The sequence below is a fragment of the Ranitomeya variabilis genome, chromosome 7 (genome assembly GCF_051348905.1).
Source record: "Ranitomeya variabilis isolate aRanVar5 chromosome 7, aRanVar5.hap1, whole genome shotgun sequence".
Taxonomy (NCBI): domain Eukaryota; kingdom Metazoa; phylum Chordata; class Amphibia; order Anura; family Dendrobatidae; genus Ranitomeya; species Ranitomeya variabilis.
The window spans coordinates 244207976-244222165 of NC_135238.1; the positions used below are offsets into that span (position 1 = coordinate 244207976).

General features: G+C 47.2%; 1 protein-coding gene and 1 long non-coding RNA gene across 2 annotated transcripts in view; both read right to left on the reverse strand.

Moving 5' to 3' along the window:
* The window catches only part of STEAP3 (STEAP3 metalloreductase), a 196029-nt gene that overhangs the window by 44198 nt on the left and 137641 nt on the right, over window positions 1-14190 (reverse strand). The window contains exons 2-3 of the mRNA XM_077273416.1: window positions 5953-6437; window positions 739-1266 (exon numbers count right to left, since the gene is read on the reverse strand). Coding sequence (XP_077129531.1) covers window positions 739-1266; window positions 5953-6435 — 1011 coding nt within the window. The 5' untranslated portion in view covers window positions 6436-6437. The remainder of the gene's footprint in view (window positions 1-738; window positions 1267-5952; window positions 6438-14190) is intronic.
* LOC143786073 (uncharacterized) lies at window positions 10354-12204 on the reverse strand. The gene is made up of 3 exons (XR_013218233.1): window positions 12090-12204; window positions 11940-11998; window positions 10354-11661 (listed from the first exon to the last, which is right to left on the reverse strand). It is a non-coding gene; the product is annotated as an uncharacterized LOC143786073 (long non-coding RNA).

The window sequence follows — 14190 nt, forward strand, 5'->3', positions numbered from 1 at the left end:
TCCCCCACCCAGTTCTAGATTCTGTGTGTAGACCCCTCCCTCACAGTTCTAGATTCTGTGTGTAGACCCCTCCCCCACACGGTTCTAGATTCTGTGTGTAGACCCCTCTCCCGCACAGTTTTAGATTCTGTGTAGACCCCTCTCCCGCACAATTCTAGATTCTGTGTGTAGATCCCTCCCCCGCCCAGTTCTAGATTCTGTGTGCAGGCCCCTCCCCCGCCCAGTTCTACATTCTGTGTGCAGACCCCTCCTCCGCACAGTTCTAGATTCTGTGTGCAGGCCCCTCCCCCGCCCAGTTCTACATTCTGTGTGCAGACCCCTCCTCCGCACAGTTCTAGATTCTGTGTACAGACCCCTCCCTCACAGTTCTAGATTCCGTGTGTAGACCCCTCCCTCACAGTTCTAGATTCTGTGTGTAGACCCCTCCCTCACAGTTCTAGATTCTGTGTGTAGACCCCTCCCCTACACAGTTCTAGATTCTGTGTGTAGACCCCTCCCCTGCACAGTTCTAGATTCTGTGTAGACCCCTCCCCCGCACAGTTCTAGATTCTGTGTAGACCCCTCCCCTGCACAGTTCTAGATTCCATGTGTAGACCCCTCCCCTGCACAGTTCTAGATTGTGTGTAGACCCCTCCCTCACAGTTCTAGATTCTGTGTGTAGACCCCTCCCCCGCACAGTTCTAGATTGTGTGAAGACCCCTCCCCCGCAGAGCTCTTTTGGATGCAGACCCCGCGCACCTGTTTGAAGGCGTCGTTCAGGATCTGGTAGCGGGCAGATCTCCTCATGGGCAGGCACAGGCTGTAGCCGGCGTGCAGCGCTGCCAGGAAGAAGCTGACTAGTCCCATCTGCTTCCGGTGCATCATCCACTTGTCCAGCCAGTCAGGGAAGCGCTTGTACTTGGTGCCGTTGTGCAGCTGGTAGAGTGCAGCGAGGATGCCAGGCGCGTACACCAATGACAGCAGCACATAGGCAACACACGGCAGTGTGACGTTCAGCAGCTCCACCGGCAGCTTGTAGAAGCGGTTTTTGTTCTCCTGCAGGAAAGGGTGCAGAACGACGCGCACAAAGTTATACAGGAAAAAGACGACGAAGACGGCAAGTGCCAGCATGCAGGGAGAGCGCCACAGCGGCAGGAGATGAAGCGGGATGTTCTCAACCTCACGAGCTGCACACAGCGCCCCCATGTCCAAAGGGAGGAAGCCCATACTGCGCCCTATGGAGGCAACGCGGCTCCTGGCATCAGGGCAGTCAGAGCAGATTAGCACCTAGAAGAGAAGGAAAAACGGAGTGAGAAACTTGTGTCCAACATCAACACAGGAGATCAGCGGTGTCATCACTGAGAATGTCTCCTATCCATCACCAGAGATCAGCGGTGACATCACTGAGAATGCCTCCTATCCATCACCAGAGATCAGCGGTGACATCACTGAGAATGCCTCCTATCCATCACCAGAGATCAGCGGTGACATCACTGAGAATGTCTCCTATCCATCACCAGAGATCAGAGGTGACATCACTGAGAATGTCTCCTATCCATCACCAGAGATCAGAGGTGACACCACTGAGAATGCCTCCTATCCATCACCAGAGATCAGCGGTGACATCACTGAGAATGTCTCCTATCCATCACCAGAGATCAGCGGTGACATCACTGAGAATGCCTCCTATCCATCACCAGAGATCAGAGGTGACATCACTGAGAATGCCTCCTATCCATCACCAGAGATCAGCGGTGACATCACTGAGAATGTCTCCTATCCATCACCAGAGATCAGCGGTGACATCACTGAGAATGTCTCCTATCCATCACCAGAGATCAGAGGTGACATCACTGAGAATGCCTCCTATCCATCACCAGAGATCAGCGGTGACATCACTGAGAATGTCTCCTATCCATCACCAGAGATCAGCGGTGACATCACTGAGAATGCCTCCTATCCATCACTAGAGATCAGCGGTGACATCACTGAGAATGTCTCCTATCCATCACCAGAGATCAGAGGTGACATCACTGAGAATGTCTCCTATCCATCACCAGAGATCAGAGGTGACACCACTGAGAATGCCTCCTATCCATCACCAGAGATCAGCGGTGACATCACTGAGAATGCCTCCTATCCATCACCAGAGATCAGCGGTGACATCACTGAGAATGTCTCCTATCCATCACCAGAGATCAGCGGTGACATCACTGAGAATGCCTCCTATCCATCACTAGAGATCAGCGGTGACATCACTGAGAATGTCTCCTATCCATCACCAGAGATCAGCGGTGACATCACTGAGAATGCCTCCTATCCATCACCAGAGATCAGCGGTGACATCACTGAGAATGTCTCCTATCCATCACTAGAGATCAGCGGTGATAACACTGAGAATGTCTCCTATCCATCACCAGAGATCAGCGGTGACATCACTGAGAATGTCTCCTATCCATCACCAGAGATCAGAGGTGACATCACTGAGAATGTCTCCTATCCATCACCAGAGATCAGCGGTGACATCACTGAGAATGTCTCCTATCCATCACCAGAGATCAGAGGTGACATCACTGAGAATGTCTCCTATCCATCACCAGAGATCAGAGGTGACATCACTGAGAATGTCTCCTATCCATCACCAGAGATCAGCGGTGACATCACTGAGAATGCCTCCTATCCATCACTAGAGATCAGCGGTGATATCACTGAGAATGTCTCCTATCCATCACCAGAGATCAGCGGTGACATCACTGAGAATGCCTCCTATCCATCACTAGAGATCAGAGGTGACACCACTGAGAATGCCTCCTATCCATCACCAGAGATCAGCGGTGACATCACTGAGAATGCCTCCTATCCATCACCAGAGATCAGCGGTGACATCACTGAGAATGTCTCCTATCCATCACCAGAGATCAGCGGTGACATCACTGAGAATGCCTCCTATCCATCACCAGAGATCAGAGGTGACATCACTGAGAATGTCTCCTATCCATCACTAGAGATCAGAGGTGACATCACTGAGAATGCCTCCTATCCATCACCAGAGATCAGCGGTGATATCACTGAGAATGCCTCCTATCCATCACTAGAGATCAGAGGTGACATCACTGAGAATGCCTCCTATCCATCACCAGAGATCAGCGGTGATATCACTGAGAATGCCTCCTATCCATCACCAGAGATCAGCGGTGACATCACTGAGAATGCCTCCTATCCATCACTAGAGATCAGCGGTGATATCACTGAGAATGTCTCCTATCCATCACCAGAGATCAGCGGTGACATCACTGAGAATGTCTCCTATCCATCACCAGAGATCAGAGGTGACATCACTGAGAATGCCTCCTATCCATCACTAGAGATCAGAGGTGACATCACTGAGAATGCCTCCTATCCATCACCAGAGATCAGCGGTGATATCACTGAGAATGCCTCCTATCCATCACCAGAGATCAGCGGTGACATCACTGAGAATGTCTCCTATCCATCACCAGAGATCAGAGGTGACATCACTGAGAATGCCTCCTATCCATCACCAGAGATCAGAGGTGACATCACTGAGAATGCCTCCTATCCATCACTAGAGATCAGAGGTGACATCACTGAGAATGCCTCCTATCCATCACCAGAGATCAGCGGTGATATCACTGAGAATGCCTCCTATCCATCACCAGAGATCAGCGGTGACATCACTGAGAATGCCTCCTATCCATCACTAGAGATCAGCGGTGATATCACTGAGAATGTCTCCTATCCATCACCAGAGATCAGCGGTGACATCACTGAGAATGTCTCCTATCCATCACCAGAGATCAGAGGTGACATCACTGAGAATGCCTCCTATCCATCACTAGAGATCAGAGGTGACATCACTGAGAATGCCTCCTATCCATCACCAGAGATCAGCGGTGATATCACTGAGAATGCCTCCTATCCATCACCAGAGATCAGCGGTGACATCACTGAGAATGTCTCCTATCCATCACCAGAGATCAGAGGTGACATCACTGAGAATGCCTCCTATCCATCACTAGAGATCAGCGGTGATATCACTGAGAATGTCTCCTATCCATCACTAGAGATCAGAGGTGACATCACTGAGAATGTCTCCTATCCATCACCAGAGATCACCGGTGACATCACTGAGAATGTCTCCTATCCATCACCAGAGATCAGAGGTGACATCACTGAGAATGCCTCCTATCCATCACTAGAGATCAGCGGTGATATCACTGAGAATGTCTCCTATCCATCACCAGAGATCAGCAGTGACATCACTGAGAATGCCTCCTATCCATCACCAGAGATCACCGGTGACATCACTGAGAATGCCTCCTATCCATCACCAGAGATCAGCGGTGACATCACTGAGAATGCCTCCTATCCATCACCAGAGATCAGCGGTGACATCACTGAGAATGCCTCCTATCCATCACCAGAGATCAGAGGTGACATCACTGAGAATGCCTCCTATCCATCACCAGAGATCAGCGGTGACATCACTGAGAATGTCTCCTATCCATCACCAGAGATCAGAGGTGACATCACTGAGAATGCCTCCTATCCATCACCAGAGATCAGAGGTGACATCACTGAGAATGCCACCTATCCATCACTAGAGATCAGAGGTGACATCACTGAGAATGCCTCCTATCCATCACCAGAGATCAGCGGTGACATCACTGAGAATGCCTCCTATCCATCACTAGAGATCAGAGGTGACATCACTGAGAATGCCTCCTATCCATCACCGGAGATCAGAGGTGACATCACTGAGAATGCCCCCTATCCATCACCAGAGATCAGAGGTGACATCACTGAGAATGTCTCCTATCCATCACCAGAGATCAGCGGTGACATCACTGAGAATGTCTCCTGTCCATCACCAGAGATCAGAGGTGACATCACTGAGAATGTCTCCTATCCATCACCAGAGATCAGCGGTGACATCACTGAGAATGTCTCCTGTCCATCACCAGAGATCAGAGGTGACATCACTGAGAATGTCTCCTATCCATCACCAGAGATCAGAGGTGACATCACTGAGAATGTCTCCTATCCATCACCAGAGATCAGCGGTGACATCACTGAGAATGTCTCCTGTCCATCACCAGAGATCAGAGGTGACATCACTGAGAATGTCTCCTATCCATCACCAGAGATCAGCGGTGACATCACTGAGAATGTCTCCTGTCCATCACCAGAGATCAGCGGTGACATCACTGAGAATGCCTCCTATCTATCACCAGAGATCAGCGGTGACATCACTGAGAATGCCTCCTATCCATCACCAGAGATCAGCGGTGACATCACTGAGAATGTCTCCTATCCATCACCAGAGACCAGGGGTGACATCACTGAGAATGTCTCCTATCCATCACCAGAGATCAGAGGTGACATCACTGAGAATGTCTCCTGTCCATCACCAGAGATCAGAGGTGACATCACTGAGAATGTCTCCTGTCCATCACCAGAGATCAGCGGTGACATCACTGAGAATGTCTCCTATCCATCACCAGAGATCAGCGGTGACATCACTGAGAATGTCTCCTATCCATCACCAGAGATCAGAGGTGACATCACTGAGAATGCCTCCTATCCATCACCAGAGACCAGGGGTGACATCACTGAGAATGTCTCCTATCCATCACCAGAGATCAGAGGTGACATCACTGAGAATGCCTCCTATCCATCACCAGAGACCAGGGGTGACATCACTGAGAATGTCTCCTATCCATCACCAGAGATCAGAGGTGACATCACTGAGAATGTCTCCTATCCATCACCAGAGATCAGCGGTGACATCACTGAGAATGTCTCCTGTCCATCACCAGAGATCAGAGGTGACATCACTGAGAATGTCTCCTGTCCATCACCAGAGATCAGAGGTGACATCACTGAGAATGCCTCCTGTCCATCACCAGAGATCAGCGGTGATCACCTGATTGGATGGTTTCTCTTTCTCACCTGCTTGTTTCCATCCTTGGCTCCTGACTGTAGGGCCCATGCAGACACCACGTTGAATGCTTTGACCACAGTGCATTGTGGGAAGAGAGCGGCCAGATACTCGGCATTGGACTGTCGGTTTACGTTGATCTCCTGGTTGTTACTGACGTCAATCAGTGTTTTCCCGGACATGGCATCTGAAAGCGCGATCAGCGAGGAATAATGTTCCCGAAAAATCGCCACAAAATGCATCTGCGCGCGTTTTACAGCCTCTTCCTGAGGCAGCACTTCGACATCGGCAGGAAAGAGTGCGGAGTTCATCTTCGGATTGCGACTTCCCACCACGACCTTAAATCCGGAATATAAAAGGCGCGAAGCCAGAGAGCGGGCGAAGTCTCCAGTGCCCAGAATCCCGATAGTGTCACCACACGACAAGACGCACGGCGCGCATGAAGCGCCACTCTCACCTCCAAGCAGCGGCTTCGCCATCTCCGATCTCACCATCCCTGGAAGAGAAGTGTAATATGCTGATATTGTACAAGCCAAGTGCGGGCACAGCAAGACCACAATGGCCACCCCGCCAACCTGTACAGAGAGGGTGCATGTACATGTGCCGCTAACTATAGACCTGTCTCTAATCTTCCCTTCATCTCTAAACTCCTGGAACGCCTGGTCCACTCCCGTCTTACCCGCTATCTCTCAGATAACTCTCTTCTCGACCCTCTTCAATCTGGCTTCCGCTCTTTACACTCTACTGAAACTGCCCTCACTAAAGTCTCTAATGATCTACTAACAGCTAAATCTAATGGTCACTACTCCATGCTAATTCTCTTGGATCTCTCTGCAGCATTCGACACTGTGGATCATCAGCTCCTCCTCACTATGCTCCGCTCCATCGGCATCAAGGACACCGTTCTCTCCTGGTTCTCCTCCTATCTCTCTGACCGATCCTTCACTGTATGTTTTGCTGGTTCCTCCTCCTCTCACCTTCCCCTTACTGTTGGGGTTCCTCAAGGATCAGTCCTAGGCCCCCTCCTCTTCGTATACTGCCCCTATTGGACAAACAATCAGTAGATTTGGGTTCCAGTACCATCTCTATGCTGACGACACCCAATTATACACTTCTCCTAATATCACTCCGACCTTTTTAGAAAACACCAGTGATTGTCTTACTGCTGTCTCTAACATCATGTCCTCCCTCTATCTGAAACTGAACCTGTCAAAAACTGAACTCCTCGTGTTCTCTCCCTCTACTAACCTACCTTTGCCTGACATTGCCATCTCCGTGTGTGGTTCCACCATTACTCCAAAGCAACATGCCTGCTGCCTTGGGGTCATCCTTGATTCCGAGCTTTCATTCACCCCCCACATCCGATCACTGGCTCGCTCTTCTTATCTGCATCTCAAAAACATTTCTAGAATTCGCCCTTTTCTTACTTTCGACTCTGCAAAAACTCTTACTGTTTCTCTTATTCATTGTCGTCTGGACTATTGTAACTCTCTACTGATCGGCCTCCCTCTTACCAAACTCTCCCCGCTCCAATCTGTCCTGAATGCGGCAGCCAGGATCATATTCCTCACCAACCGTTACACCGATGCCTCTACCTTGTGCCAGTCATTACACTGGCTACCCATCCACTCCAGAATCCAATACAAAACTACTACCCTCATCCACAAAGCACTCCATGGCTCAGCACCACCCTACATCTCCTCTCTGGTCTCAGCCTACCACCCTACCCGTGCCCTCCGCTCCGCTAATGACCTCAGGTTAAAATCCTCAATAATCAGAACCTCCCACTCCCGTCTCCAAGACTTTACACCTGCTGCGCCGATTCTTTGGAATGCACTACCTAGGTTAATACGATTAATCCCCACAGTTTTAAGCGTGCCCTAAAAACTCATTTGTTCAGACTGGCCTACCGCCTCAACGCATTAACCTAACTATCCCTGTGTGGCCTATTTAAAAAAAAAAAAAATTATATATATATATATATATATATATATATATATAAACATAATCAGGTTCCTCACATCATGTTCTCATACACTTTATACAGTTAATAGCCTCTGTGTCTGTACTGTTACATACTTAGGCAGTTAACTGGTTCATGCAGCTTTACATGAACACCCGAGCCTTACACTATGGCTGGTCCAAATAACTAAAGCAATTGTTACCATCCACCTCTCGTGTCTCCCCTTTTCCTCATAGTTTGTAGCTTGCGAGCAGCAGGGCCCTCATTCCTCCTGGTATCTGTTTTGAACTGTGATTTCTGTTATGCTGTAATGTCTATTGTCTGTACAAGTCCCCTCTATAAGTTGTAAAGCGCTGCGGAATATGTTGGCGCTATATAAATAAAAATTATTATTATTATTATTATTATTATTATAGAGGGATAGCAGCGCGCTACGCCATGTCCTAGCCACGTCCACTTAACCCTTTGTTCTACCCTGCCTGAAGGAGATGTCAGAGGGGCAGTGATTATTGCTGCGTTACCCCCCATATTTAATGTTTTTTTTGTGCAGATGTGAAGCCCTTAATAAAGTTTCTGCAGTTTTTTCCACAAGTTTTTTTTAGTCTCTACGTAGAAGCCTCGAGAGCACACGTCAAACTCTGGCACACAGGTGATTATATGTGGCCCGTATTGCCAGCACCGGCATGCCAATACAGCGGAACGCAATGATGAAATAAGGAGCTGACATTCCCTCTGCCATCATTCTCCCTCTGCATCTGACGTCTTAGCACAGTAAGCGTGACGATATCACTATTTCACAACTTCTGTGATGAGCAGTGCAGACCTGCTGAAGTCACGCTGAGGAGACTGTAGCAGAGGTGTTTATTTTTTTTAATGTTGGGTCTATTATACTGCATGGAGGACTATGTGGGAGCCATTATACTGTGGAGGACTATGTGGGAGCCATTATACTGTATGGAGGACTATGTGGGAGCCATTATACTGTACAGAGGACTATGTGGGAGCCATTATACTGTACGGAGGACTATGTGGGAGCCATTATACTGTATGGATGACTATGTAGTGACCATTATACTGCATGGAGGACTATGTGGGGGCCATTATACTGTATGGAGGACTATGTGGGAACCATTATACTGTGGATGACTATGTGGGAGACATTATACTGTATGGATGACTATGTAGTGACCATTATACTGCATGGAGGACTATGTGGAGCCCTTAATTCTGTATAGATGACTAAGCCATTATACTATATGTAGGATGTGAGGAGCTGGCCACTTCCTAAATGAGAGTGGATCAATGGACAGAGCGGGGTCCATGGCCCTAAGGGATGTGGACTTTTTCCAGCATGGAACACCAGTTCTGTCAGTCCTTTTTGTTTTCTAGTAGAGATTTGAGTACTGTGTTTTATTAGAGATTTTCTTGTTTGTCAGTTCATCCTCTGGAATCAATGTTCCTTTTCAGTGACGGTAAGCAAAAGAAGGCCTGTGGGCTGGATCTTATGTATACATAAGGCCAGACAGGAGATTTGAATAAGTAGAGCAATCATTCCACTACTCTCATCAGTGTCTCAAGGGCCTCTGTGAGGAAATGGGAAGAATTTGTTATTACTTCAATTACACATACAGGGCTCTCAGCTACAGTTTCCTCTGTCTGCATGTGCCTGTGTGCGATATCACCTTTCCCCCTCCCTCCCCCTGCTATATAGCTGTAATGTGAGACCAGCAAGCCAGCAAGGTTCACTGAGGAGTTTTATGGCTTTTAGCTGGGAAAGCCAGTCTTTTGTCTGAAACCATGTGCTCCTGTGTGCATCAGAGTTATTCAAGATGGAATAACTTCACCCTAAGTAGTGACATAGGTGTCCAAGTTACATATTTTGGATGTCCCATGAGAAATCTATAACTCACTGAAATCACTAGGATCTAAACCCAACGAAATGCAAGGAACAGATTTCTCTGTAAGCGGGTCATATATCTACTCCATGTTTATGCTCAAAGGAACCACCATGATGTGGTGAGCATCATGATGATTGTGTCATGCTTTTACAAGATTCATACAGCGAGTTATGTATAGAAATGGCTTGTCATAACACTAAGAAAGGGGAATATTCAGCCTCTGAGTGAGGACACCACAGGGGGAGTGCCTTGGTTTTGGGCATGGAGATAAGTGAGTGAGACATCATGCTTCATGAGTCTTTTGTCTAGGGTCTTGCTGCGAGACAGGGCAGGCAGGTTGTAGTATTTAAGACTGTTAGCAGCGGGTTAATCAGCGTGATGTCCACAACGAGCAACAGCGAATGTTGATTTATTAAGAATTAAGAACATTCAGCATACAACATGAGAACAGGATCAATCTGGTTTCTGAGAGAGATCTGCTGTGACCTTTCAGCTTCAGCTGCAGACACTAGACTGTGCTCACAGGGAAGGGGGAGGAGGAACATCCTAGGTCGTGGCAATGATCCACTTTGTTCTTTCATGGGCGGGTAGTTTCTGCATTTCATCCCATGACTGTGGTTTTGACTCAGGCAGTGTCTTCACAACGTAGGATAAACGTTTAGCTGGTATTCCTTTGTTTGATCTTGATGACCGTCTAATTTCAGGTTCACTTAGGCCTTTTGTTGTTCCTTCAGTGGTTGAAGAGTCCAGCCAGACTTCTACATTCTTTTCTTCGTTGTCTTGTAATTGTGATTGAGATTGTTGTTGTTGCTTCATCTGGACTACTGGCATAATGTCATAAAACTTGGGTGACACGAAGTTTTCATCAAACACTACATCTTTACTTATTATGACCTTGTTTGTCTCTGGGTGTAAAATTCTATAACCTTTCTGGGTTTCACTGTAGCCTACCAGGATGCCTTCCTTGGCATGAGATTCCCACTTAGTTCGTTTTTCTTTGGGAACATGTGCAAATGCTTTACTTCCGAAAATCCTTATGTGTTATAGTTTTGGTTTTGCACCATTCCATTGCTCAAATGGAGTTTTCTCTGTCGCTTTACTTGGTAGTCTGTTCTGAAGATAACAAGCCGTCATAATAGCTTTGCCCCAATATACTGTAGGCAAATTTGCATCAAATAACATACTCCTTGCCCTTTCACAGAGAGTGCGGTTCCTTCTTTCTGCTACACCATTTTGCTCAGGGTTGTATGGTACAGTGGTTTGAAATATGATTCCATTCTTCTTTAAAATGCTCTGTGTTTCATTACTTGTATAGTAATAGTAGACACGGCACTCTGGGCTTCTTGGAGGTGCTCAAGTTAGGTATCCAACCCGTCAATCATCAGAAATAATATACTTGGCATTCAGGAGAACTTTTTGCAAGATAAGAAATTCATTTATTTAGTGCATCCAGTTCAATATAAACGTTTTCGGTCTAATCACAAGACCTTCATCAGATAGGGTTTTTTTGAATACTGAAATACATATGTGAAAACACAAAAAAGTTTTTTAGACAAAGTACATGATGCACAATATAAATACAAACATGATGTATTATGCTCAATGGTAAAACAAAACAAAGACATCACTTGTCGTGTGACAGAACAACAAATATGGCGGTCTGAGTGGATCCGGCCCGGTATAGCGTGAGTGGTGAGCTTCGTTCAGGAGATGCTAAGGTCTATGAACGTGTTAGCAAAGAGGATTGTGGTGAGGTGAACATGACAAGTCTTGTCAACGGACTATCAGGGTGAAATACTGATTGATAGACCCCCCTAAGAATACGGGGTAACCTCCTGGAGTCGTGTAGGGTGAACTGCCTAAAACATAAGAACATAGACACATGAAAACATACAGAATGCCATTATATAGGATCAGTGCTTGGTAACACAACATAAAGCCCCATAGGGCTTGTTGAAATAGTTAGAAAAGTTACAATAACCCTTATGTGTGACCACCAGGACTATGTCTACATTAATACTGAATATGCGGGTCTAAACCACATGGTGCCGTATACAGAGTGGAGGTAAGTTGTCATCCCAGAGGCACTGATGGAAGCCCAAAACTGGAGCCAAACTTTACCTAAAAGAGGTGTTACCTTGGATAGCCTAGGGGTATGCGCTGCAGGGAGGCGAGGTACTCGCAAGGGCGAAAGCGCTGTAAGGAGAAAGGCAGGTAGTGGGTAACCAAAATTGGAAGGATGCCAGGAACAGGGGCGGAGGGGTGCTAGAGTGGTACGCTGCTATACCTGTTACCGCTGGGGACATCGGCGCTGTGCTGCAGGGGTCACATTACTCCCGGAACTGCTGGCTCACCAGCGGCACTTCTGGGTTTAAGTGCGCGCCGACAGGGGGTCACCTGACTCATTGTGTCATAGGAGTCACATGATAGAGCGAACAGCGCATGCGCGGGGCGGTTACTAGCATAAGAGTAGATCTAACAGATATCTGGAGCTAGTGGCGCTTGCGCACTGGGGCTAGGGCCCAAAAACAAGGGGGGCTAAGTGTATGAGAGCGGAGCTCCTGAGTCGGTAGAGCCGCAATACAAGGTAGTTTATATGAAGACTGGACCGCTAGTATAGAGGGGATAGAACTAAAGTATGAGCAAATGCTGGGGCAGAAAGTCTGCCTAATGGCTGCAATAATATGTAATCTAGCAGATCTGTCATGATTCCCAATGGCAGGGAAACATCACAACACAAAAATAACGGACGAGCTCTGGGTGATGGAATCTCGAGCTGACCGTGAGCTAAATCTACCACACAACTAACAGTAGCCAGGGAGCATACCTGATTAACCCTAGATGCCACGCGCCAGCCGGAGGACTAACTACGCCTGGTAGAGGAAGGAACAGACCTGGCTTACCTCTAGGGAAATACCCCAAAAGATGATAGCAGCCCCCCACATGTAATAACGGTGAGTTTAAGAGGAAAAGACATACACAGTATGAAGGTAGATTTAGCAAAGAGAGGTCCACTTACTAGATAGCAGAAGGATACAAAAGAGGACTTCACGGTCAACTGAAAACCCTTTCAAAAAACCATCCTGAAATTACTTTAAGACTCCTGTGTCAACTCATGACACAGGAGTGGCAATTTCAGCCCGCAAGAGCTTCCAGCTACAGAGAATAACAAAAACTGCAAACTGGACAAAAGATACAAAACAAAAGGACAAAGTCCACTTAGCTGATCAGCAGACTAGTAGCAGGAACATGCAACCGAAGGCTCTGGTTACAATGATGACTGGCAAGGAAATGACTGGAGAGCAAGGCTAAATAGGAAACTCCCAAACACTGGTGGAAGCAGGTGAACTGAGACAGCAAAGACACACAAGTCACCAGTACCACCAGCAACCACCAGGGGAGCCCAAAAAGCGGATTCACAACACAGATCCCTAAATGGTGGTCACACAGGTACAATATAGAGATAGGGCTAACACTCTATATTGGTATGGCATAATGTAGGAATACTGTACCATGTGAGGGAAAGCCAGTGCTCAGTGCATAAGGTGCAATTAGCGATTCTGTGGAGGTACAAGAAGACAAACAAGAAACAGTTAAGATCAAGACAATGTAAATCACATAAAATACATATTACAAAACATTCTTTATGGTCACAGTATTTTACAAGAAAGCTGAGACGTCGTAGTCCCTATTTAATCCCTTGGGTTCTAGAGTCTGTAATGTGTAAATCCAATACGCCTCCCTTCTTTGGAGCATTTTGATACGATTTTGGCCCCTCCTAGGGATGTCTATTTGTTCCAGAACCTGGAACCGGAGTTGGGCGATGCTGTGATTCTTTACAGAGAAATGATATGGGAGAGGGAGATGCGTCTTATTACACCGGATCGTGGACTTATGTTGGGCCATTCTATCCCTCACTGTTTGTGTGGTCTCCCCCACATAGGCCAAACCACATGGGCATTTTATGAGGTAAACCACAAATGTGGATTCACAGGTATAGAAGCCTTTTATGGGAATCGCCTTTCCAGTTTGTGGGTGAAAGACACAGGAACCCTTCTGTACATTACTGCACTGAAGACAGCTCAGGCAGGGGAATGTGCCTCGTTTTGGAGTTTGGAGGAAAGTTTGCTTGGGGACCATTGTGCTCGGGCCAATATCTGCCTTGACGAGCCTATCCTTAAGGTTCCTAGCTCGCTTAAAACATGACAGGAAAGGCATTCTGAATTCTGGGACATTGGGATAACTTTTTGTGAGGATGTTCCAGTGTCTCCTAATGGTGGACTGTACTAAACCAGAGAACGGATGAAAAGTAGAGACAAAGGGGATTCTCTTTTGGTTATCTTTGGGTTTACTATTGGACAAATTCCGTTTGGCGTCCGTCAATACCC